At 41.8% G+C, this 26,465-nt stretch overlaps 1 protein-coding gene across 4 annotated transcripts in view; it reads left to right on the plus strand.

The window, feature by feature from the left end:
• Positions 1-26,465, plus strand: part of fstl4 (follistatin-like 4) — a 332,552-nt gene that overhangs the window by 297,326 nt on the left and 8,761 nt on the right. For 3 of the 4 annotated variants that reach the window (XM_085797187.1, XM_085797188.1, XM_085797186.1), the window contains exons 7-13: positions 5,838-6,004; positions 10,447-10,567; positions 13,428-13,589; positions 16,825-16,959; positions 19,311-19,337; positions 20,625-20,743; positions 22,567-22,716. In XM_085797187.1, the coding sequence (XP_085653313.1) occupies positions 5,838-6,004; positions 10,447-10,567; positions 13,428-13,589; positions 16,825-16,959; positions 19,311-19,337; positions 20,625-20,743; positions 22,567-22,716 (881 nt within the window). The remainder of the gene's footprint in view (positions 1-5,837; positions 6,005-10,446; positions 10,568-13,427; positions 13,590-16,824; positions 16,960-19,310; positions 19,338-20,624; positions 20,744-22,566; positions 22,717-26,465) is intronic. The other variant, XM_085797189.1, reaches the window with a different exon arrangement.

Here is a 26,465-nt window from a genome sequence, read left to right on the forward strand (position 1 = left end):
AATCTTTTGGGTCTAGTTATTAGACCTGGAATTAGACACTGGTACTTTTTGAGTTTGGCTCAAATTGGTTTCACGTCACCAAGTATCAATGCCGAGATTGGAAGTCAGAGTCCTGGTCACAGTCCTGGTTCGTTCATTCATTGATCACATATATTGTGATTTAACTTTTATCTATTTGTAAAGTTCTTTGACTTGCGGTGCAGAACTTTTGTCTCTTTTTGTTCCCACTTTTCCCTGCAAATTGAAAAACAAGGGACTGTCCAATCCTGACATTTCCTGGCATTTTAAAATCCTCCACAAATGAGAAGGGGTCGCATGAAATCCTAATGGTCTGCCAAGTGGTCGACTGCTCAGTAATACTGACGGATGGACTCTAGTTGTACTCTGGGAACCAAACACTCACTGCATCTCACTATACATGTGGAGCCAAGTTGAACAGTGTTCTCTGTCTGCAGCCTCAGACCTAAGGTCACGATGTGTAATGAGCATCATCCAACAACACATGAACATCTCAACATTGAAAATTTCCCTTAATGTCCTTTAACGACTCGCCAAGACCCAGTTTCTTTAGAGGTGTCATCAACTGCAATTAACAAAACTTCTATCTTTTATCACAGAGCTGTTTTTCATCACATAAAGAGCCTCTGTTTTCTTGCTCTCACAGGTCTAATCTCAGTGGCTTGAGTTTGGATGGCATCAGGATTAATTTCCAGCGTGTCAAGATTAATTTCAAAGCCGATCTTTCACAATGGTAGATGTTTTTTTTTCTTGTTTTTTTTTATACAATTCTCTCTCTGCTAGATATTAAAAGTGAAAACTAATACATCAGCAAAAAGTTTGGAAGTTCACACTGACCTCATATGAGGAGCTGGAAATATCTACACACAGCTTTTAGAAATGTTGGAGCGTTTCCTATTTGATTTGCTGTGTAGAGTCCTGAACCAGAGGATTTCAGCTGAAGGTTATCTTTTCACCGCTGTCAGTGCTGCAGAGTGAAGGTGTTCATTTCCAAACTGAAGGAAAAATTGCTATTGAGAATCATCCATCAGTATCACAGAAAATCACAAATGATAAGCAATTAGTTACAAATAAAAGCTTTTAAAACGATCTGACTCACCAGATTTGGGCTGTGGGTATGCAGACCTGTCTGCTTCACTCGCTTCAGGCTGATTGTGTTAGTACCACTGATTACTAATTAAAGCGCCCGCCAACCATGGATCCATTGGTCCACCCAACTCAACTAATGGCCCTTTTCCACCAGCGCTTCCCAGCTTGACTCAACTTGAGTGTTCACTTTTTTTTTGTGTCACCTCTGGCAAGGCTCCAAGCAAGCCAAGCCGATCCTAAAATGTGAGTGTGCCACTGATGGGCCGTCATCTGGAAGAGTCACATGAATCAAACCCGCTATTTTTAAAAAAAACACTCTGTCTACAGTGGTGACTGATCTGTACTGTGACTGTTGTTATTCTTTCACAAAAATGGCTGCTCAAACCACACCATGGTCCATAGACGAGGTAAAGACGACTGTGTTTGGTGGCTGACAAGAGTATCCACACCCACCCACGTTGAGGAGGTACTATGAAGTACTCAATTGTAATGGAAGATGACCTAAACCGAGTACAGTCGAGTTGTGCTGTTACTGTGTAATGGAAAAGGGCAAAATCAAGTGCTGCCTCCAGAAAGAAGCCAATCAGAAGTCAAAACACAACAAAAGTGACAAACAGGTGAATAAATCTGCCGCTGGGCTCCTGTTTGCAACCTGAGGATGATGATGTTTTGCTGGTTTGCACTGAGCTATCATCATCATCACACAGCCAACCTACATCTTTACAGTTTTTTTAATTCTATTTTATTTTTGCAGGGTGTTTGAATGACGGCGCTCGACCCGCCCACGTGCAAATGCCTTGAACTTTGACGAGACAGCTTTACCCAGCAGACTCTCAAAGCTGCATCCGTACTTCTCTAACTTACAACAATCAATACAAAGTCAAATGTCCGTCTGAACAGTCGGCTACTGAATGTAAAGAGCGAACCACACAGGTCTGACCTCCATGTGCTAACGTCAGTGTGAGCAGGAGTCTAGTTGAAATTCACAGAGCGACCCCTGAAACCACTCCTCCATGTCACATCAGATCAATGCACTTTGTCCCTCATCCGTCCATGTGGCACCTAAAGCCTGTTCTGACACCCAAACTACTGCTCTGCTGAACTTTGTTGGACCTGCTGGTGAAGTGAACCCAACATATCACTGATAGACTGAGCTGCAGCACACGCTTCTCTTTTGTTTATTGTTTTTCTTTTATTCTGGTGTCGAAGCGCTCTGTCAGACGTGTCGATGTGAAATTTCCCTCAGGTGTTCAGCTGGAGTGAGACCTGGTGACTGAAAACACCACAGCGTATGAATCATACTCATCAGGCCTTATTCTTAAGCTCCGGTGTCTGATGGTTTGAGTCACTGTCATCAAGAAAGAGACCAGTCTAATCAGGGTAGAAACGTTTTGTCACAGGATAATGGTGTATGAAACTAGATCTCTTCATTCTGTTGGTTTTCTTTGTTCACTCACCAACTTTAAAGAGGAACTAAGCAGGATTTTTCCCGTGGCTATGCTACATTTTTACCTTAATTAAAAAGCTCCGGAGTAATTGTGATCGTTAACTACATGACTTGTGACTTGTTACGAGTGAGAATGGATGCTCTCTGCCTTCACCTGGCGTCTCACGGCTGCAAACCAACCTTGCAACATCAGTACAGTACCTGGCCGCCGCCCCGGTGTCCCAGCTCTCGTCTCTGCACACTGCAACACAAATGCGCCGTAATCTTTTGTTCATGACGGTTAAGACTAACACAAACACACGCACCGTAACATCATATATGTTATGTGACGTTTTCCACCACTCCATTTATTGATTTTTCGCCGGCTTCGTTGGCAACAGATGCACATGGGCGAGAGGAGCGTAACCGAAACAGCGGAAAAGCCAGCAGATTTACATAGTTCCCCTTTAAATCCAAATTCAGACTCAAGTTATGCAGCTCAGTATGCTAAGTGCTCACCCTAAGGTTTCTCTGATTTTTCCCTGTTAAAAGGGTTTTCTATGGAGTTTTTCCTCAGTCGATGTGAGGGTCTACGGGCAGAGGATGTTGTTATGATGCCATGTAAAGCCTTGCCTTGCCTCGGTATCTGAAAAAACTGATATATCTTCATGCGTTCTCACTTTTCACCCACACTAAAATTTGTTTTTTTAATCACTGAAAACGATTATTTCTGAAAACTTCGGCCACAGTGGAGATTTGAGAAAACTGACAGTGCTTGACGGTGTGTTTATTCATATTCATGTAGATTGATTATTGAAACCAGGGGGGGTTCACAGAGGTTTTGTTTTAAAATTTCTCGTCTGCATGTGTCCATGGCCATAGACCATTTTATTTATCCTTAAAAGCGTAATTCTTTTGCAGTTTACCCAGTTTATCCATACTCACAGCTTGTAGAGTAGGGATGACTCATTTCACCATATCACTACTGATTTTTATACCACTTGACTCTCAAACTGTGTTTTCATTTGTGTAATAATGGGTTTATGCACTACTTCAATGCTAATACAACCCACTTAATAATATCCTTCCCTACTCTCCCACTCATCATGTTCTGCACTGACGTTCTCAACAATTGTTTTTTCCATACAAATTGCACTAATGCATGTCGATCGCAATCATCAAATGTCTGTTGTTGACCACATTTTCCAACTGTCTTTAGTTTCTGCATCAACTGAAACACTATAGTCAGTTCAGCCATCTGTCATTTCATTGAACTTTCTTTTATTTATTTGGGCACGATGCACATTAATCCACATTACTAGAGAGATGTCAGTGTTTTTGTGACTTAAGCCCCTATCATCCAACAAAATCAGATTCAGCTGGTGCTCAGTATTTCCTTAGAGACCTCATAGTATGGTTGGATGTTATCTAAATTACTCAGTGTAGCTGCATTCGTTATGTCTCCACTCATTTATTCAGGCTTTTACTTTTAATTTGTCACCCCTCTTCTTTATCTCTCACCTGGAGAGCTACATTAAACAGACGCCGTCTTTTTACTCCACTATTTCTTTAAGTCTTCATCTTCTTGAAGTCTGAAAATCAAACATCATCGTCCTCTGAGGACGTTAAAAATGATTTGCTGTGATACCGGCTTCAACACAGCAGGCCTTAAAATAAGATCTGTGTGTGCCATTTTAAGTTGTTGATAGATTTGATAAAGTTGGAGACACAAGCCAGAAAACTCATAAAAGTTTCTCAGCACCCACACACACACATTGGTAAAGTAGATAATGGTGAATAAACATAAGCCAGAAAAAAAAATATCAACAGTGTGAGAGCAGCTTGTTCATAAACAACACTGCAACTTTATTTGTGATGTGAGAGCAGATGTCAGGCTTTCAATGTGTTAATTTACACTGTTTGCTTATTATTGGAGCTGAATGAAATATGCACCCCCTGCTGTGGAGGGAGTGTGTCGAGCTCTGACAGTAACAAGACAACTAGTTGTTGTAGTTTAGAGTCGTATAATGAAGAGCAGCAACACACAAAACCAGCTGAGTTTCTTAGTAGCACCTGAAACCACCTTCTTAAAATAATGACATCATAAACGCAGTGTTTAATGGCAATTTTATGTATCTTTTTCTTCTTTTTTTGTGCATTTATTTTCAAAATCATAATATATTTATGTATGGAAGTTCAATTTCCAAACATAACCTCAGATTTCAATTTCCTTGTTCTAACTTGAACCTTAATGATGGATCATTCGTTAAAATATTTCAGTAATGAAAGGTCATGAAGCAAGGGCAGGTAATAGTATCGGTCCAGTGTGTGTGTGTGTGTGTGAGTGATGTGCTCAGTGTTACGCTTAGCTGGCTCCTCCATTTAGATTTCTATCAGGTGTCTGTGTCTCTTTATTTATTGAACCGAGTATATCCTGCGCCTGAGCCAATATTGACCCAGGGTCGCACAGTGACATATATCATGTCGGTGTGTGTGTGTGCGTTTGTGTGTGTGTGTGCGTGCGGCATGCGTGAACTCCACATTCACACGATATCTCACTGTCATCGACGTGTGTATGCTGTTCACCCACCGCTGGGAGCAGGGGGAAAAAAAAAAAAAAAAAAAAATGTTGGGTGGTGTTGAAAATGCAATGAAGGTCATGAGATAGATTTAATAGTGAGGCTGTGTGTTACATAACGATGTACTGTACAGGCCACTTTTCTGCACAGACACTGTTTTAAAGTCTAATTAAAAATTCTGGGTTCAGTGTAGGTTTAAAGTGACGATGCGACGAAGGTTCAGAAAGTTTCCAGACTGTAGCAGTGACTCTGTGATCCGGCCCCGGCCACACTCTGACAGATAGTATTTATTGCGCCGAGGGGGGAACCGGTGAAGAATAATTCTTAATTTGCCGTAAAGGTGAATTGAATTGGACGGCCATTTCAATGAACATAAATTTCCCTTAATGAGAAGAATGATATTTGGCTAGGCTGTGTGTCCTCTGACACATGGTCTCTTTTTTTCTCACTGGATATCCTTCACTCCTCGACAGCTGTTTATCCTCCTCGCTCCACTAATAATGAGATGGAGGCTTAGAAATGTATTAACCCTGGCTACAGTTCCACTACATCAGCACTCACTTTTCTGATTTGTGATTTTCTCTGCTGCCCCTCCCCCCCCCCTCTTTCTTTCTGTCTTTCTTTTGCTCATTTTTTCCACTCTTCTCTTCTCCCTGTCATCCCTTCTTCTGCTTCCATCTCCCCAACACTAATCATCATCTCCCTTCTTCTTCTCCTCCCGACAGAGGTTGTCCAGCTGAGCCTGGCAGAGGACCAACGCATCAGCGTCTCCACGGTAACGGTGGGCCTCAGCGCCGTCCTTACCTGCGCCATCCAGGGGACGCTGCGCCCACCGATCATCTGGAAGAGGAACGGCATCATATTGAACTTCCTGGACCTGGAGGACATCAACGTGAGTCTTTGTTGTTGTGGATGTTGATTTATTTTTTTGTTCCTCATCCCACAACCATGAGCCATGAGAACTGACAACTCATGTTGGTCGGTTGTTCCTAGAGTTTAATCCCTGAGGGTGCATTTGTTTTCGTTCTTCCTATGCACAGACGAGTGATGCTAATACTATTAAAGGGATAGTTCACCCAAAATTCAAACTTCACTCATTATCTACTCACCCTCATGTCGACTAAGGGCTGGGAGAAGTCTCAGAGTCCTCCGTGCCTTCTCTGAGTTACAGCGGGGCTCCGTGCAGCACTGCATGTCCATATGACGGTTGCGAACGGAGCTCACTTTTCTTTGTCCAAAAAGACACACCAAAAAACATCCAAATACCTCCACACAGCTCGTCTGTAATGTCCCTCTTGTATTGAAGCCCCGACATGAGAAATTGTTCCGAAAAAAATTAAATAAGTGACATGAGGGTGAGTACTGTAGATAATGAGTGAAATTTGAATTTTGGGTGAACTGTCCCTTTAAAACAGTCATATAGATGCACGGCCACAAGGAGACAAGGTAACCTCAACTCAACTAGAAGCCTGACGTATTAAAGCCGTCATGGTTCACAGGTGTCGGCAAACATTTGCTCGACATGTTGACTCTCCAACCTGTGAGTCTCGGTGGTTATTCCAACGTTATTACATGAGCGCACGTGAGCACATCCACCTTCAATCCCAGCTGCTAACCTGCAAAGTGTCACAACTGTATCTTGTATGACTGTGATACCAGATACATCAACTAGAGCTCAGATTTTCACAGCTCACTAATCATATCCAATAGAAGACATGTTAATGATGTTATCCAAAAATAATCAACATAATAATAATATCACTTGTTTGTCTCTTTTCTTTTTAAACTAATTAATTAGACTTTAGAGCCCCCATGAAATTAAAACACAATCCTGTGTCCACATGTTAATTGTTAATTTATCTGTTGATATTTGCTAAATTTATGCCGGATTGTTAGGCTATGATTATTATCTGAGTATTTTAACATCTAAATCTAAATCATATCTTATCCTCCTGTAAAACGATGTTTGGTGACTCATCCTGCACTCGAGGGCTAAAATTCAGTTAATGACATTTACCAGTTTATTGAAACACCACTGATATAAACACCAACAGCTTCTCTGTGGTTGTTTCCAGTACATTTAGTTTCTTCAGGATCACACACACACACACACACAGAGACTGAGAAGGTGAGAACAATACCTGTGTGCTCTGATGATCAATCAGCGACCAGTAAAGCGAGAGAAGACAAAAGGAAGGAGAGGAGATGTGGCTGAGAAATACGTAGTAACGAGGAAAAAAAAAAGAAAAAAAAAAAGATTCAAGAAAGGAAATAAAACGAAGCAGAATTAACTCCCCATCCGCCGCTGCTTCCACCATGAAAGAGTAAAACAATGTCCTGCTCTGTGTTTAATGAACTGTGGGCCGTGCTCCTGTTTAGACACATCTGCACAGGTGACAGCACAGCGCCGGCCTTGCTTTACCCAGCACCGGATCACAACTCACTAATTGCATGTTAATGAGCGGCCTTGTTGGTCTGCTGCGATGATGAGCCGATAAACAATGTCAAGTGTTAAGGTGGAGACTGGAGGAGAGGTGATGGCAGCACAGGTCCCTCCGGCTCTTGACCGTGCATAATGAATTTTCAGAGTGCAGTGATGTGTGTGGAGGAAGAGGAGGAGGAGGAGGAGGGGGGAGAGTGCAGCCTTTGACTTTCTCTTCTTTGCGTCGAGTCAAAGACAGAACAAACAAAAACCCCTAAATGAGCAGCAGTGATAACCTCAGTACTTTGTGTGGCACTGACACATGATGTCTGTGCCAGAGCGAAACAAGAGAAACTGCCTATTTAAAGGAATATGCCAAGTCTCCTCCTGCCAGATGGTCGATTTAGCCGCCTGGACAGCTGCCTCCTGTATTAAAGATGCTGCACTTTAAAAGACTTCCTGGATAAATAAAGGATAAATAAGCCATTAAAGAACAAGAGCATGAATGACCTCAGCGCGCATCAACAAGTAGATGCTTGGATTTACAGTACTGTATATTGCACACAGGCTTGTCTTGCATTTTTAAAATATCTACTTATTAATTTGTCATAAGGTTGATGCATAAGGCTTAAGTCAGCAATTATCATACATCCTTGAAATAAATGTATTCATTCCAATAAAATCTGCATTCATGAAACATTTTTTTTCATTAGTCGAAGTGAAATTGGAATAAAATAAGACACAAATAGTCAGAAACTACGTAACTCACAACTTTTTCTTTTTAAATTCCAATGTTTTATTCAAGTCCCAATGCGTTTGAGGCCAAAGAGGAAACTGTCCTTTCATCGCACTGTTTTCCTCTATTGAACTGTGTTGAATGAAAAGTCGTCCTGTTTTCACAAGTTTCACTCAGCGGTGATTGAAATCGTTCTGCACTCTGGCATCTAACCCCCGAAAACCTGAGAGCTCAGCCTCCAACACAATCAGCCTCATTTGTCTGTGTCTCGGTCTCTCCATTCACCTTCTTCCCCTCCACAACGTCTCCTCTCTTCTCCTATTCCTGTGTGGTTTTCACCCTCAGTCATCGGTGTTTTACATTTTGTAGCAGAGCTGTGTTCTAGCAGTAATTGCACTGTGTATACTGAAGCATTTCGACCGGTTCTGCAACAATCTGCTTATTCTGTAGCTTCTGTGGTGCATCAGGCAAAGTGTTGCTGGATACGGATAAATGCAGAAATGAAATTATTAATGTAGATTTATATTATTGATAAAAAAGTCATTACACAGCTGCTTTATGTTTGTGTGTGCATTGCAACCACTTAGTAAACAACATGATTATAGCTCTTAAGTATAAACAAGCTTTATTGCATTAGTACTGTCTATTCTGTGTGCTTTGAAAAAGAAATGATTATTACTATTAAATTAACATTAATGTAGTATTTGCATTTAAAAAGCTTGTTAAACATTAATTCACCCATTCTCCCACTGATTCTCCATCACAAAAACAGGATTGCCATTCAGGAAATTTATTATTTTTTGACTTGTTTGTTCATGAATTCAGACTTTTAATAATTGAGCCTGATGGCACGCTTGTTACTGTATGAGAAGCAAACAAACAAACACCATGTTGTCTTGGTCACAACAGGATCAGTGATCAGAGTCAAAGGGAACTTCTATACTGTATTTCTTCGACAGTTTGAGCTTCATCATAAAAGTCAGACTTGTTTCGTCTGAACTCGGCGGTTGCACCAGAAACAAGATTCACAAGTTGATGCTGAAAGAACAAACTATTGTTCAGCAATAGACCCGCAATGATGAAACGCACTGTGCCCAGTTACAGCAGAGTCAACGCGCCAAGTCTCATACAGTATTTGACTTCCAAGATTCACTTTTATTGCTTTTGGTTTCATAGTGAAAATATTTTCACACAGTCAAAGAAATAAAATCCTCTCTTTCGATTACAGTTTGTCTTGAAGCTTATCAAAAAAAAAAAGTCTTATTATGTGACTGACAGTGGAGGTAGAGTTGTGAGTGAATGTGCCGTGAATGATGATTGAATCATCAGTCTTCAGGAGACGTCTTGGCCGAAACCTTTTTTTTTTTACTTTAACCAGAACAGATAGTTCAGATTTTTTATATAAAATATATCTGGCACAATGTCTCAGATATATTACAGTCTTTTTTTTTAAAACCCAAATGGCTGTTTCAGCTTTAATTGCCCTCGCTGGCGCCGCCGTATCTCTCACCTTAATTGTAAATTGTGAACGTTAAAAAGCTGTTTAAACTCCCCCGTCCGTCTCCCTGCTAAATCGCTTCACATTTCTCTTCCCGTCACCAAGCGACCCTCCGTCAGGTCACATTCATTTCCAGAGCCGTTTGTGGTTTCCATGTCAAGACAGAGCAGCGTCAGGACGACATCTGCTGTGCCACTTGGTAGGACAGCAAACTATTTAATACCTTAATCCACCCTAAGCTGTGGCTGGAAACCCCCTGGTGACTGCCGGATGCTGCACCAACAACAACCAACTCCATTCATCAACCTAATGGGCTTTATATTTTTAACCCTTGCCATTTATCAGGCTGAGGCAGTGTGATGAGGGGAGAGCGGAGGATCAAATTCCCCAACGCACGCTGCAGCTCAACAGGGAAACAGTTGATTCATGGTCTCTCTTCCTTTTCACATCACTCTTTTTCTCTCTTGTCTTTTCCCATCACTCCCTGCTGTTATGTGCCTCCTCCCTCCTCTCCCTCCTCTCTCCACGCATCCTTATGTATTCTATCAAGCTATCTTAATTTCTCCCTCACTCCCCGTGGCTCTTTCCTGCCCCCCATCCTTCACCGCTGCTCCCTCTCTCCTTCCTCCCTCCTCTTTCCCCACCACCTCTAACTTCCATCTCCTCCCTGTGTTGCAGGACTTTGGGGACGACGGCTCCCTGTACATCACCAAGGTGACAACGATCCACATGGGGAACTACAGTTGCCATGCCTACGGCTATGAAGACCTCTATCAGACACATGTGCTGCAGGTGAATGGTCAGTAGTGGCTCATTTCTTACTTCACATTCTGGATAAAATGCTTTTGTTTGTGCCACTCTGAGGTTCCTCCTCTGTGGTCTCTGCCTCCATCAAACACCTGGAGCCTTCTGGTTAAAACGAGTGTCTCAACAGCGTCCAGTCCGTCCTTGACTGTCCCTCCCGCCCCACAGACATTATTAGTGCAACTCATTGTCGACCCGCCGTGGATGGGGAGGCCTGAAGGAATCGTTTGATCGCTTTTTCACTGCAGAGAAAACACAGCTGCTCTCAGACTTTTACCTACTCACTTGAATTTCATGTTATTTGTAATTACGGCAGTAAATATGCAATAGATTAACCTCACAGAAACGTGTAATCCTATTTGTTTGTTGTCCTCCCGAACAAAGGAAAATTAATGACAAACATATGAGCAGTGGAGTAAATAAGTGGCTTACAGGAGGGAGATATGGAAAAAAGCAAGACGTAGCACAAACAGATGACGACGTGTATAGAAAATATAAGATCATGACGTCAAGAGAGTAATAAGGAGTTTTGATGTCGCTTCTCTGAGCTGAAGACGAGAAGCAACAGCAACAAAAAACATAATTGTTCAGCTCCTCTACAGATTTTCAGCTGTTGTATATTGACTTGACACATTTGACTGTTAGTTGCTTTTAATTCAGTGAAAATAATGTGAAGGGAGTCGCTGGATTTGTCAAATGTGCTGCAGTGTTAATGTGCTGCATGAATAATTTAGACAAAGTGAAAAATCTCTCATTGTGTTTTTTTTGTTTTTTTCAGTATTTGGTGAAAACCTGAGGTTTGAAGAGATGGAGTGGTGCTTTGATTCTTAAATCACCTTTCTCTGTTCTAACTACGGCTCATTTTTCTTTATTGATTTATGAGCCTAATATTTTCAAAAATGGTTGTTTAAGATGTTAAATGTCAAAGTCTGTTAAAAAAAAAGAAAAGAAAAGAAAAATCCCATGACATGTCAATCAAATAGTCAAAAGACCCAAAGATGTGAAGTTTCTGTCTGTTTCATGTGACAAAGCATCAAATCCTCTCATTTAGAAACTCATCATGTTTTCATGAAAAATGACTCAAGCGATAAATCAATTATCAAATTAGCTGCAGATTAATTTCCTGTCATTGACTCAATCACTGAATAATTTCAGTATTTGCCTTATTGTAACACAGCGGCTGAATATTAATGAGATCCTCCTACGAAGCCTTGAAGAAGTGAGTGAGCGTTGCATCAAAGTGACTCTGTCCATGGAAGATGATGTCATTACTTACATAAGGCTAAAAGCTAATTGTGTGTGCACGCTGCATAGTCTCTTGATTTTATGCAGTGGATTGAAGCAGCTAGAGCTAAAATACTGAACTTTTCAAAGCGCTGTCTTGCACATACACTATTAATCAGATGCATAAAGGGGCCTTGTCTCCTCTACCTGCAGTTTTTATTACTAGGCACCTTTCCAAAGAAAATCTATGGAGGAAAAAATTTATAAGCCCCCCCACCCTTACCCCTCCCACTTGTAACAACAAATCAAAGATACTGCCCTCTCTAATTTCTGCACTTGTCTCCGGGTGACAGACAGGCAAAGCAGGGGAGAGGAATATTCAATTGAGCTTATTTTAATAAGAAAAGACAATAGGTGTGATTGTTTTGTTTGATTTTTTTTCCTTTTCCCCCCTTGAGATGCTAATTGAAAAGAAACGCGGCTTCATTTTACCTTGAACTAAAGGAGGGGAGTCATGGAGACAGACCGGGGTCCTGCAGGATGAGTTATCAGGGGAGCACAATTACCAAATGTTTGTGTTGGGGATTCAAGGTATTTCAAGTGAGATAACACGAGGTGAGATAAGGTGGAATTGAGAGGAGCCAAGTGCAACATTAAACTAAGTGGGCGGTTTGCATCCTGTTGTGCTATTAAAGCAATAACAGCCATACTTACAGTACTGTAGCTCTGTACTGCAGCTCCAGCATCGGTGCAGTGGCCTTAGTTACAGTCCAGTTGTCCATCTGTGGTATTGTAATACCCTATAGCATCAGTGCTGGTCAAGAGTGTTTCTATATTAACACATATAGAGAAAAGTCTTGTTTCGATAGCAACGGTGGAGGTGATATAGGAGATCATACATTAAGAGAGACAGATGACATTACAAGGACCTTCAGACAGGCCGCAGGTGCAGCACAGAGGTGAGAAGTGAAGTGTTGTGATAGATAAAAAAAGATATAAAATAGATACACAGCCTCAGTAAACCAGGAGGGAGAAGTGATTTAAGAAAGCAAAAGATCAAACAAGCAACAAATAGAGAGTTAATATCACATTAGTGTTGAGGAGCAGGGTGGGAGGTTGAGATGATTGAGCTCCTGGAGAGAGAAAGGATCCATCAGAGTTGAGAGCGTGATCCTGCATCCTAACCAGAGAGCGACAGTTTACCTGTTCATGTAAACTATTACCTTATATTTCATTACCCCCACCCCCACCCCCACCCTCACCTTACATTCGACTCCCCCACATTCATTTGCGGCCCTCTCCCCAGAGGAGGTGCTACAGTAAGTGGCAGATAGGCTACGTCGTCCAGCATCTATTTCATGCAGGACTCGAGCTGGAAGAAAAGCCGCCTCAGAGCTCCTGGATTCTTGTTCTGTGTGAATATATTCCATGCTGGGGGAGACAACCCCCCGCCCCCCTTCTCTCTCTCTGTCTGTGCGCGGCGCGTTGTGGGTGTTTGTGCTGTATTCCCGCAGGAATTGCAGTCTACCATGAAACATTGTGTAATTATGTTTTCACTCGCCTCTCTTTTCTGTTTGTGTCTTTGGTTTTTTTTTGTTTGTTTGTTTGTGTTTGTGTTTGTGTGCGTCCAGTCCCTCCAGTGATCCTGGTCTATCCAGAGACACAGGCCCAGGAGCCGGGTGTATCTGCCAGCCTTCACTGTCACGCCGACGGCATCCCAAATCCTAAACTCCTGTGGCTGAAGAACGGCATGGACCTGCTGCCCAGATCCTCCAAACAGCTTTCTCTCATAGGTGAGGAGCTGTTGGTGCTCTAAGCTTTATTACATATGTGTTTCAGCAGATACAGTTCTGTAATGTCACGTTGTTGGTGCAGTGTTTTTTAATTGCAAAAGGACATGTAACACACTGCAGCAGGGCATTACGGCAAACATTTTTTTATAAGCCAAGAGGACGATGAAAACAAAGCCAGAAAATGGAGGTAGTGTTCTCTGCAACTTCCTTTTTTTCCCCCTATTGAACAGTCAGTGGTGCAGCTCAAAAGAGATCTATCTGCTGTTGTGATTTCCATTTAGTTTCATTCCATATACCAAGATGATGAAACCAGGATTGCATCACCCTCTTCATATTGCTCCTTAGACAAAATAAACATACTTCTTTTTTCCAGACGTGAATGAAAAGGGGAGATCAAAAGAGTGAAAATAAAAATGAGATCCGCTGCATGTCAGGGGATGGCAGCTACTTATCCAGGCTATAAGAGCGTTTTTAAAAGACACACTCCCAATATCAGAGAGAAGGAGGCATGACTTTTCTTTTTTATGGCCTAGTTCTCATTAAGGGAGAGTTTATTGGCTATGTGTGGGTCATTACCGGTGGTAATAGCCTGTTATCAACCCTCAGACACTCAAACAGGGGAGGTTCTGCAAGGTTCACCAGCACATAAACACTCCAGGTGCATGCGGCTTCAGATTTGCAAAACTAACTTGGGAAACGACATCAGGCAGGGCGCCGAACTCACAGTGGTAATTTGTGCTTATTTATTCCATCAAAAATATTTAGGGAAAGTTAAAGGAATGAGGTGGAGAAAGTGGAGATGATCGTTTTACTGTAGCCGCGGTTCAACTAAAGATCGGAGGTGAGATTAGATGTTTAATTCCCACTGATATAACACTGACAACGTTTTGTCTTTATTCACATTATCAGATGAACTCTGTAAAATCTGAGCCGCACACTGACAGCTGATAATGAGGAGGAGAGTTTGGATTGTAAACCACAGCTCAACAGCAGAGAGAGAGGAAACTGTCCAGTGATGATGAAACCACTCGAGCCTGATGTTGCTGTTCAGTGCGTTAAAGAGCACACACAGCTACGGGGGGAAAACCCCTGACATTTGAGAACTTATTATTATCTTTTTGGACCCAGGTGCATTTTGGGAAGAATGCTCAATAAATAAATCACTATAATCGCATCCTTTGTTAATCAAGAATTGATGGCCTCCAGCGTGTGTTTGAGTGAGCTTAATGTTTTGACCTTTTCTTATTTAGTGACAATTATGAGTAAAGTTCATCATAATTATTGTGAAGGCAGCGAACAACATGGTTTCAGGTGAGCAGCGGGGCCTGATGTTGGTGTATTCTGATCTCCTTCAGAAATACACAATGGTGGGAAACTTAGCAGCTTTGGTGGACAATGATGGACTTGTCCTTCAGATGTGATGAAAGATCCGAAGTGTGTAAAGTGTTGGTTTGAGATATTTGTCAGAATGAGAGCAGCCACATATTTACTCTTTTAATCAGATCACCATTTGATCTTCTTTTTTTTTTTTCCTTTTTAGCTTCAGTCTTCGCTGACACATCCAGAGGCTGTTTTCTTTTTACACATTGAAGTGGTGATTGACATTTGACTCTGCATTAACTTTATTTCCACTTAGGGATTTTAATGGGCTACTTTACATTTAACACCCATACAAGCTTAAGTATTTCTGGCCACTTAGTCTATAAACATATACTGACTTACTGGAGAGAAACATTCTTTACATTCTTCTGATATTCTTAGATCTGCTGCTGGACCTGAGTAACATATTTCATTCCTTCTAGTTCTTAACATGTTGAATGACGATGAACTTTAACTGAGAAGTGGTAAAAACACTTCAACATACTCACTTACTGTACTGGTTGTTCCTAAGTCGTGTGTCTCTTAGTTGGATGGATGCAGAGCAGGTAAAGTACCGTACGATGAGCTCTGGAGCTTTTCCACTGCAGCCAGTGGTGAGAGAGAGATCCAGTGCATTAAAGCTGCAGTCCAGAAAACTAAAACAATGAGCTAAAAGATGCTGTAAAGCTTCGTACTATAGAGGTAAAGGGAACTGCAGAGTCAGGTTTTAATTATCTGTGGGCCGGTCACTGCTCTCCTCTGCATAAAGGGTATTCATATAGTCTGTTGTTCATATTGAAATAGTGACTATAGCAGTTTTGCTGTTATAGTAAAGTACTAAAAGTTACAATTTAAGACAAAACTATTCCAACCCCTGTCATTATGCACTGCTACGAAACTGCAAATAAGGCCATAAAGACTAATTTAATGAGCGGTTGATTCAGTGGTTTTCAATAAGAATTGATCTGAACATAATTATGAATTAGAAGTAATTAAAGTGGTGTCTCATTCTATGAAGGCCCGCTTCAAGGCAGTTTCACTTCAAAGCATTACACACGTTTCCCCTGATAAAAGAGAATTATTATCAGAATCCAAAAGACATTTCACTAATGTGAAAAGCTTTGCATCAACTTCTGTAATGTCTTGTTATTTTACAACCCAGTAGGCATGAATCAGAAGGTAGAGATGATTTTCAGCGTGAAAAATGAGCGCGTGCCTTATTACCGTTTGGCACATTTGTGGCGCTGCGGGAAGCTGAGCGCTTACAGTACAGTAGGCTGACTTTAAAGTGCAGCAGGTAGGAAGCAGGTGTGACGCAGAAATACAATATCTAACAGCAGAGAGGGAGTGAACATCAGCTGAGTAGTGTACTATTATTGTTTAGGTGCTACGGAGATGTACACAAAGAGATGAAAACTGCAGCTGCCTTTAATGTTTGTATACAACAAAGTGCAGGGTGACACGCATCACTCACTCCTGCCAGGCTGCAGAGTGTTTGTTGTTGTTGTGATGTATGTAGCGCTTCATACAGTACAGCGAGGATCAGAGTGCAGCTGTACATCACAGCCCACGCTACAACAAACATCTGATGACGACCTCCGTGTCTGAACATGGTCAACATCACCTGTCACATCCGTCTGTCATCACCGCCGCCGCAGCTCCAGGAAAACAACACAGCATTGTACAGTATGAGATGGTTACCTAGACATCACTGCTACTGAAAATAAGAAAAGTGGATATTACTTTCCATGTTTAGATTCTTGTGAGCTGGAGTTCAGATGTCTCAGGCAGAAGTAGCTACAGTACTCTATTTCCCGTGAGCTCGGTGCAGCGACCAGTTACCGTGACTCTTTGTTTGTCTCGTCTCCTCCTGCAGCGAACGGCAGCGAGCTCTTCATCGGCAGCGTCCGGTACGAGGACACCGGAGCCTACACCTGCATCGCCAAGAACGAGGTGGGAGTGGACGAGGACATCTCCTCTCTGTTTGTGGAGGACTCGGCCAAGAAGACACGTAAGTGGCACACACCGAACAGGAACTGCTCAGTAACATCAAGACTGTATCTCTGTCAGAGTTGGAATTAAGTACAGTATGATCTCCAAAGACTCATAAGAAACACAAAAAGAAAAGAGCTTCTAATACAAACCGTAAAGGTGTGAAACACACAAATTAAGGTATTTAAAGGGGAACTATGCAAGTCCGGTCGCTTTTTTTCTCTACGTAGCTCCCCCTACAGTTTCGGAGTGCATGTTTTCACCATCATGAAAACTCACAGCTAACCCTCCTCCCTCCCCCCATTTGTTTTTAACAAAGCCGGCGAGAAGGCAATCCATGAAGCGATGTCTACCAAGGACAGTAACGTGAACAAGAGATTACAGATTACCGGGCGTGTTCGTGTCATAGTGCCATAAGCAGACCATGCTTCTTGTGAGATGAGAGCTGGGACCATAGATATATACTGTATAAGAAGACTAGATGACTCACCTGACGCTGCTGCCCAATGACACAGAGTCATCACCTTGCATCAGTCTGCTCCCTCAGAGTATTACTGTATGTCTATGGTGCATGTTCTACTAAAATAACCAGAACTTGCTCAGTTTTTGACTGATTTTCAAACGGTTTGGTTTGTTATGAACGTCAGAAATGCAGTTATGATACTGCATACTTACAATCACAGTACTTTTCAATCAAAGTAACATTATGCAAATAGATAAAAGTAATAGCTATATACAGACAAAGTTCCACAGAGTTATGAATAGTTTTTAGTGCAGATGACTGGATCACCCATCTACTGCAGCCAGAGTCAGAGCAAGTCGACCAATGCAATATGGCTGCCTGTAAGTTAGGTCTGTGCGTAGTCCGATCCATCTCCTTGGCTGGGACACCGGGTCAGAGGCTCTGATCTTGCAAGAGACCCTATGTGGAAGGCATCAAGCCTCTATTCCCCCTGTAAGAAGTCATTTAACTATCATAATAACTCTGAAGCTGTTTAATTAAAGCAGAAGTAAGCGATCCGGTCATTTTGGCTAACTTCTTGTCAGCCGATGGAGTTAGCAGCCCCCGCCCTCGTCATGGATCTATTGGTCCTCGTCCCTACGTCACCACATTCACGCGCATCCCTTGGCTGCACACACAGCCCTTAATGCCGTTCTCTCTCCTCATTGGATAAAGGTTGTAGGATACAAGGAAATATACAAGAAGTTTTCTCCTCGGCTTACAGCAGAGCAGAGTGACTGACAGACCCGTGTTTCGGACCAAACACTCTATGTAAGCGATTGCTGTCGGAAGATATAACTATTTAAGACTTATATTAACACAAACATTCCGCTTACTTCTGCTTTAAGGTAAAAAATCTTGCATAGTTCCTCTTTAAAAAAATCCGCTTGGCATCATAGAGATTAGCTGTAGCCGTTTCCCTCATCCCTGACAGCATGAAGCGTCAGTGCAGCACATCTACATGTACTGACGAAGGTGGAGCTTGTTCAGTCTGGCATCTCTTTTTCTAATGCCGAGATCCGACTCCACAATAAACGCCTGGTAACGTCATTAGCTGACAGACGTCAGGTGTCGGGGGAAACAAAAGTGAACACCGGGCGTGACGTTTCGCTCGTTTCATCTCATGCGGTGTCAAAGTCGGAGAAGACAGGCGCAGCACCTGAACTCCTCGTGTCCTCCCACTCAACACAACCAGAGTGTCAGAAGTTTTTCAGAAGTTTTATTGCTGATATCAAGAGTTTTTAGATGCTGTAAAATGAACCACACCTACGACTGCTCTGAATCTCAAAAGACAGAAATATTGGAGTCTGATCACTGGGGAACAACTTGATTGAGAAACAGTTTCATCCTTTTCATCCAGGAAAAACACAATTTGACAGGTCAATCCAGAAGTTGAACTTATTTTGCAACAGTATTTTGGAGGTTGGATGAGTCTCTCTATTCTGACTTCACCCCAAATTATGTCGCGATCTCCCAGAGAAAATACGACAATCAAATCACATATTTAATGTTTCTTTGATTTTCGATCTTTCATTAGATTGCATCATTATGGCATCTTAACTTTCACTATCTGGAAAGAGCTTAATGGGCCGGTTGAAATGAAACAGAATAATCTATGACATCTCTCCAGACAAGTCATATTTCCGCCTAAAACCTTTGATTTAGGATGAAATATGGTCCTGTCAACAGCAGTGAGGAACATTTTGTAGCTGTCAAAGACATTTTGTTTTGACATGGCACAAGAGAAATCACCCTCCTCTGTTCCTCTGAAGATCTGTCCCTGTTTTCTTAAGGTAAATTCATGTTTTTCCCTCTCTCTCTTTCTCCCCCACCTTGTCCTTTCCATTGTGCCGCGGCTGATTCTGCAGTTGCGAACATCCTGTGGAGAGAAGAAGGTAATACATCACAGTGCCTCAAAATGCCTTTGTATTCCTGTGAATAAGAAAACGTGGCGTGCATGTTTTCGCAGCTCTCCGGGGCCTGCAGCTGGATTTCTATACTTAGATGTTGATGCCATGTTGTCCGGCAGAATCACAAAGCTGCTTTCTCTCCAGCAGAATTGCTCAAGTTTTGCATTTTCCCCCCTCACACGCCCGAGGTGTTTCATCCTGGGTTTTTCAGGGGGAGGGAGGGGTGGAGGGCATTAAGACACGAGCAGGAATTTTAGTTTTTGTAAATAACACCGCCGACCACAGTGTGTTGGTTACAAGAAGAACATTTTTCTGTGGTTTTCGGCTGTTTACATATCCATCCTCTCTTTATGCTACATAACCACAGTCACTGCAGCGCCAAAAAAACCCACTGCGGTTTCCAGTATGAGACAAATACAATCTGTTGTATACACATATAAATATATATTACCATGTCAGTGTTACCACAGCACTAAAAGCAGCCGGAGTGGTTTATAACACAGGGGGTAAACATTTGGATTATTTGCCAGTTCAATTTACTTGTGTTTATTGTCTATAAGCGAGTGAGTGCTTATTCTGTGTCTGTCTGTTTGCATGTGTCAGTGTTTTGTTGATTGCTTAGTGTGTATGTTTTGTTTTTTGTTTCTTTCTGACACAATTCATATTGTTGCGGAGCGTTCACTCTGTGTTTGATCTGACAACGTTATAGAGCAGAAATAAGTTCTTAACAGTCTGACAAATCAATCAGCATTACGTTTTTTGTCAGCGAATGCATTTCCCAAATGGTGCTGGTATATGTGCTTATGCTTTAATCTCTGGTGGTGTGTGATGCTGATTCCTGAAAGCACTAATGGTTTGTTGCTCGTCCAAACGGCTGAACTGAACGGTCTGTGATCCTGCTACATCATCAGCATCTGTTTACACCCGGCAGACGAGATGTGAAACGTCTTCCCTCGTGGAGAGACAGTGTCTTTAATTTGATGCCTCTTGCTACAGTAACGTCGTGGACGTGTTGCTGACAAGAAGCTTTGTAGGCATTGTCAAAATGGCTGGCAGCCACAAACTGTCCATCCCCGCTAACATGATAGCATGCTAACAGGAGCGCTGCTGCTGTGTTTCCTCGGGCGGGGAAATTGAAATGTCCATCACACACGTCAGATAAGAGAGGGAGTTGGATTTACTGCTGTTTTAATTTCTGTGATGCTTCTTTAGAAAAAGCTTCTTTTTTTTTCTTTTTTTTTACCAGTCGTCTCCGTCTTCCTGTCTCCTCAGGGTTGAGTGTGGGGAACATGTTCTACGTGTTTTCTGACGAGGGCATCACCGTCCTGCAGCCCAGTGAATGTGAGATCCGGAGACACATGAAGCGGACAGAGAGGATTGTTGCTACCTACGTAAGTTAATTTAATGTCTCTATGACTTTATTTCATCAAACAGCGTCACGTTTTCTGGTCAGTTCAGCAGCTCATGCTGAGCAGATGCCTTTAAAGATGAGATTATATATAGTGCAGGAGGAGACCACTGTGTATTTACATTAACGGTGGCGTGTATTCATCACATTAAGCACACCTCTAACAGTCCGACGTTATCTGCACTCCCTCACTCAGCTGAAATGAAGGCCATCCTTCCTCCCTCTCCCAGTGACACAGCGGGTCTCCTCACCTCACTAATTATAATGGGATTACTCGTGTCCATTAGTCAACGGTTCGCAGCACTAGACCGTATGGAGTCTATACTACACATCCTAAGGTTTTTAATCCACTGGAGAACATCCCTCTCCCAGAGCAATGGGCTTTAGATGGTAAAAGTTGCTTGTTCCTCTGAGGGATTTAGGTTTTACAGGAGTCTGTAATTGTATTAGAGATCAATATAAACTCAATAAGCCATGTGTTAGCCAGTTCCTGCTGTAAACAGCAGTTTCACCACTTTGGTGGAGGTGGAGAGGAGGTGGAAACTCTTGAAACGCACTCTTAGTGTGTGTGTGTGTGCATTAGTGATTGCATGGCGGTATATGTACTGTATACTGTGTGTGGGTGTGTGTATAAATGTCTAGTCAGCAAAGACGGCTGGCTGCAGGGCCGGTGGAGGTGAGATGTTACTGGAGTCAGCAGCACATTCTGAGCTTGTTGATGTTTTTACTTCAAACTGATGCAAAAGGTGATTTTTTTTTTACTTTAGAGTAAGAACTAAAACACTGGTTCTGCACAGAAACCTCCATCGTCAGTATAACATCTGTAATAACAGTAAGGACCTTCAGTGCTGTGGGACATGGTTGAAAATATTATATTAATAGTCCTTTTAACTCAAGGTCGAAGGCTTTTCTGCCTTTTCTTAAATTTAATTTAAGTCTATTTATTCATATCTTGCACTCTAATGCAGCTGTGCTCTGGTTTTTATTCTCCTTATTAATCTGTCTCATTCAATTGTAGCTTATTTTTGTCTTCCATTTCATTTTGCCCTTCTTCAAATTCTGTGTATGCCTACTTGTACTGTACTAAAGTGTGTTTCATTTAATCTTATCTTAATGTCTTTTATTGTCCTATGAGAAGTGTTTTGAATTAAGAGGAGCTACACAAATCCCTCTTCTTCTTCTTCTTCTTCTTCTTTCTGTCTCGCCTCGAGTTAACATTTTCACAGCACAACGAGAGCTGTGTTTAATAATCAAATGAGATGATTGACAGAAAAATGAACGATTGTTATGAATTAATTATTTTTAATATGAAAAAGAGGAAAAATTAACTGGTTTTAGCTCCTTAAAAAAGTGAGGATGTGCAGATTTTTTCATTCCTTTTTGGACAAAGCGATGAAGACTAAACAATGTGTTGTTAATTAAAAACCATTAAGATTAACAGATGAATTCCTAATTAAAATAATTAGTGGTTGTGGCCCCAACTTCAATATTGCAATAATGACAGACTGGATTCAATGCAGCGATCTGTGGTCCATGGGTTATGATTTAATCAGAAGCGGCACCATGGCTGTTTGAATAATTAATGAATTCCACGATAGGATCATATCTCCATGATTTGATTCTGATGAAAGTAGATAACCCACCATTTTGAATTTTAGCCCAGACATAATCACTGGTGATGGATGACAGAGGGAAGAGCTTCACACGGCTGATCTGTAACACAGCAGTGAATCCTGCCAACCTTTTCCTCCTCTCCTCCTCCCCCCTCCATCATCCCCTCTGTTCTCTCTGCTCGGCTCCTCCCAGGAGGAGATGTGCCCTAAAGGTGAGGGGGTGTCACCGCAGCGCTGCGTGTGGTCCTCAGCAGTCAACATCAGGGATAAGTACATCTACGTGACCCAGCCCCTCCTGAGCCGACTGCTGGTCGTCGACATCCAGGCGCAGAAGGTGGTGCAGGTGGGTGCAGCAGGTATCAGGCCTGTCTCACACACACACACACACACATAGAAAACATCTCTGAAGTTATTCATCTGCAAGTTTTAAAAGTGCAGAAGAACATTTTGCATACTGGTGTTAGTAAGTTAAGTGTTTGGAAAAGTTCAACACTTTTTCTGAATGAAAAAAGTAAACCGGAGAAGGTGAAGTTGAGGTTTCTGCACAATTACTGCTGCTTTAATAGATTTTGAGCTTGAGTTTTTTTTTCTCCACCTTTTATTCTCGAGGTGGCTGAAGCGAGAAAAGCAGAACAAGTCGTCCACTAATCAGAGGGTTTGTGGTTTCATCCCTAACTCCACTACCACAGTGTCCTTGGGCAAAATAGTGAGCCCTAATTTTCTCCCAGTGCTCAGACCAGTTCTTTGCCGCCAGCGGGTGAATGTGAATGACTGTCAGGCAAATTATAAATCCCCTCGGATAAAAGTGCTTTATAAACGTCTCCAATTTTATTTCATTTTTTCAAGAGTTGTTCCCAATCTTAGCTTAGGAGCCACAGCTAGCCATCACAGGCCTGTCAAGCTTTGGATTTTTCAGCATGATGAAGCAATATGAGTATAAGTTGAGCTGCAGCCAGAGTCTTACTCAGCATTTAAAGAGCTTGGAGAGCGGGGTGAGGTTTTTCTCCTTTTTTTTTTTTAAATAAGCTTTTCTAAAACCAAAAGCACCAGAGGAAAAGCATTTGATCCGCTCTAAGGTAAGGCGCATACATTAGCATGCTCGACACAGTCTCAACCTTGTGTTCCTTTTAAAATCAAAGAGGGGATTGTTAACTATCTACATTATTTAATTAGATTATGGGCTACATTAGGAAGAACTGTGCTCACAACAGGAACATCGCCCACTGTGTGGTGTTTCCTTGCTGTGTGGGAGCTGATCCTTTGTGCTACTACATCTGAGTTCATGATCATGTCAGCAGTTCTCTTTCTGCTTCTTATCGGATTTTGGGATGTTTACACTCGTACGAGCGCAGCCAACCCTCACTGCTTGAAAACACAAACAGAAAAGCATAAATCTAACTCGGAGGTCACTGATCCAACTGCATCTAAACAGGGTTAGTGTTTGAAAAACTAGAGAAAAGAAACATTAAAACGTAGTTAATCTATTTAGCCGGTGTTTGGAGATATGTCAGTGTTTGGTACGTACAGTTTGACACACGATTGAACTGCCGCTGATAATAAGAAGACCACATGCGAGGTGAAATAAATCAAATACACCTCAAGCGCTTGAAACAATATGGTGCCCAGGTGGGTGCTGGCTGCCGCGCCATTCATCTTGCCTGTAACGGCTGTTTAGAGACTGAATCCCTCAGGGGTTCTTCCCAGGGTCAGCATCATTTATACAGTGATACAGGATGAGAGGAAATAGGTCTGAGTCAAGGAGAAGTAGACGAGAGGAGGAGGAGGAGGGAGGTACCTGAAAGTTGCAGTGGAGTAAATGGGAAACTGATCAGGAAGCAGTGTTAAAATATCAATACAAACCTGTGACGTTACCTTGTTAATTAGAAAATAAAACAGGTAACGAAAGGTTGGAAATTTTGACTTTTAAAGAAAAGACGGTGAAATGATTTGCTGCATCACTTTTATCGACATTGAATTCTGGCACAAAAGATGCTCTCACACCTTCAGCGACCTTTGGTGTATTATAGTCCACCAGCTGCTTCTTTTTCTCTCTTTTCTTCTGCCAACAATGTGAAACTGCTTTCATTCTTCTGATTGCCCTATCCTTCTCCATCCTAACCCCCATCGCTCTTCCTTGAAGACCCTCCGTGGCCTCTGGGTGCAGGAGGTTAATGCACCATCCCGTTTCTCTCTCGCCTCCGTCTCTGTTATTTCAAGGCTCTTTATTCTCACGATGCACATTTGAAGCATCTTTTCAAGGCTTTTACAACAGGAGTAGAAGTCGGTAATTACTTCACTTCATCCATTGACAAAAGGAGCGTATGAGCAAAGCCGTGGCTTTAATTACTGTACTTAATTGTAAAGTAAAGAGGAGACTGAACACAGGATGACCTGGTGTACAGTATGTAGGATGGAAGAACGTTCACTATTCGGAAAAGCACATCCAACTTATTCCTTTTATAGTCACTGTTGAAAATACGTCCATCAAATTTAACACTAATCAAAACAAAGTAGTTACAACTAAAGAAGACCAAAAAAGAAGTTTAATCTGAACTTTTGACCCAGATTTTTTTATTTTATTTTATGTTTTTAATCTTTTTTGGGTCTTTCTGCAACTTTCAGAAATGCTTCATGCGTTTCTGAGACCTGGGTGAAGGCTGTAAACATGTGGAGGAAGCTGCACCAGTAAATGCTTTCATGGTTTTCATGATGCTTTTACCCAATGAGTTATAGCACCTTCATTATCCTGCCCTAAAAAGTGATTTAACCTTCACTGTGATCTCTCTCTGACTGGACCTGAAAACAAAAGGCCCAGCCCGTAATTAAAAGGAAACCAACGTGGTAACAACAATAAAAAGTACAGTAGTTGTATGAACTTATTACAGTAGTTTCTTTTGAGCTGAAGTGAATCAATGAGATGCCTGCTGTTGTCAACCAGCTTTTTCCTCTGAGCAGTTTCAAAAACACTGTATGTTTTATGTAGTAGAGAGAGAGAGAGAGAGATGTTCTGCTTTCCTGAAGGATAACATTTTTATTTCTGTTTTGACAAACACCTCTCTTGTTGCTGCAGGTTTTATGCTCTGGACATCTGTGAACTCACCTGCCAATCAAACTGCTCACCTGATACTAAAACATCAATCACGCGGAAGTTTTAGTTGGCTTAAGATTCAGCTCTCAACATCTGCAAGCTATAGTGAAGAAATAATTAAGCCTCTAATGTGAAGATGCATTTTAGTACACATCATACACGTCAGTCCTCAGTCCCAGCACTCCAGTTTTTATCAATTTGTGCTTCGGTGGGAGTTTCATGTGCTTTGTGAAATGTGTTTACACAATTTTCTAGATATTTGAGCCTTTTTGTGAAGTTTGGAAATTAATATAACACATCAAGGACTCACAGGAAGCTGAGCGGACCCTAGAGGCCTCTACCTCAGTCACAGATGATGGTTGTTGCTGTTCACAATTTCTGCATCTTAGAATTAAAATGCTAATTAACTGAAGTGCCTGCTCCCTCCTGCTGCTGCTGCTGCGGTAATCACACAGCACGGGCCAGAACTGATCCTGGACCAGAGCAGCCAGAATAAAATGAGAAACTAACTGTAGATCATTTCTGTAGAGAAGTACAGACCCTGGCTTGGTGTTCTTTAACTACAAAAGTGATGAAGGAGTGATGTGAGGATCTTCAGCTCAATGACACTTGCATCAACCAGACAACCGGCAAAATCTACACTTGTCTGAACACTTGTTGAATCAGAACACACGAAACCTTCCTCTTAGGACAAGCAGCGAATGGAAAAGCCAGTAACCTTGAATTAACAGGCCGTTAATTACGTGATAATATCAAGAAATAACTTTGATTTGCGTAGTAATGTCAAAAAATAGCCTAGAAATTGGTCAATTTCATAGTAGCTAACATCATGTCTTTCATACAGGCAAAAGATTAGACATGTTTGTCATGCTTTGAATTTTTTGGGAAAGGCAAGAATTCCTCCTCGGTCCAACTGACCATTATTTCTGGGCTATTTCTATGCAGTCAATCGTTATTTCTTGGCTATATTTCTTGACATTACTATGAAATTGCGCATTATTTCT

This window comes from Trachurus japonicus, chromosome 14, assembly GCF_045865225.1.
Source record: "Trachurus japonicus isolate A0001 chromosome 14, Traja_1.0".
NCBI lineage: Eukaryota > Metazoa > Chordata > Actinopteri > Carangiformes > Carangidae > Trachurus > Trachurus japonicus.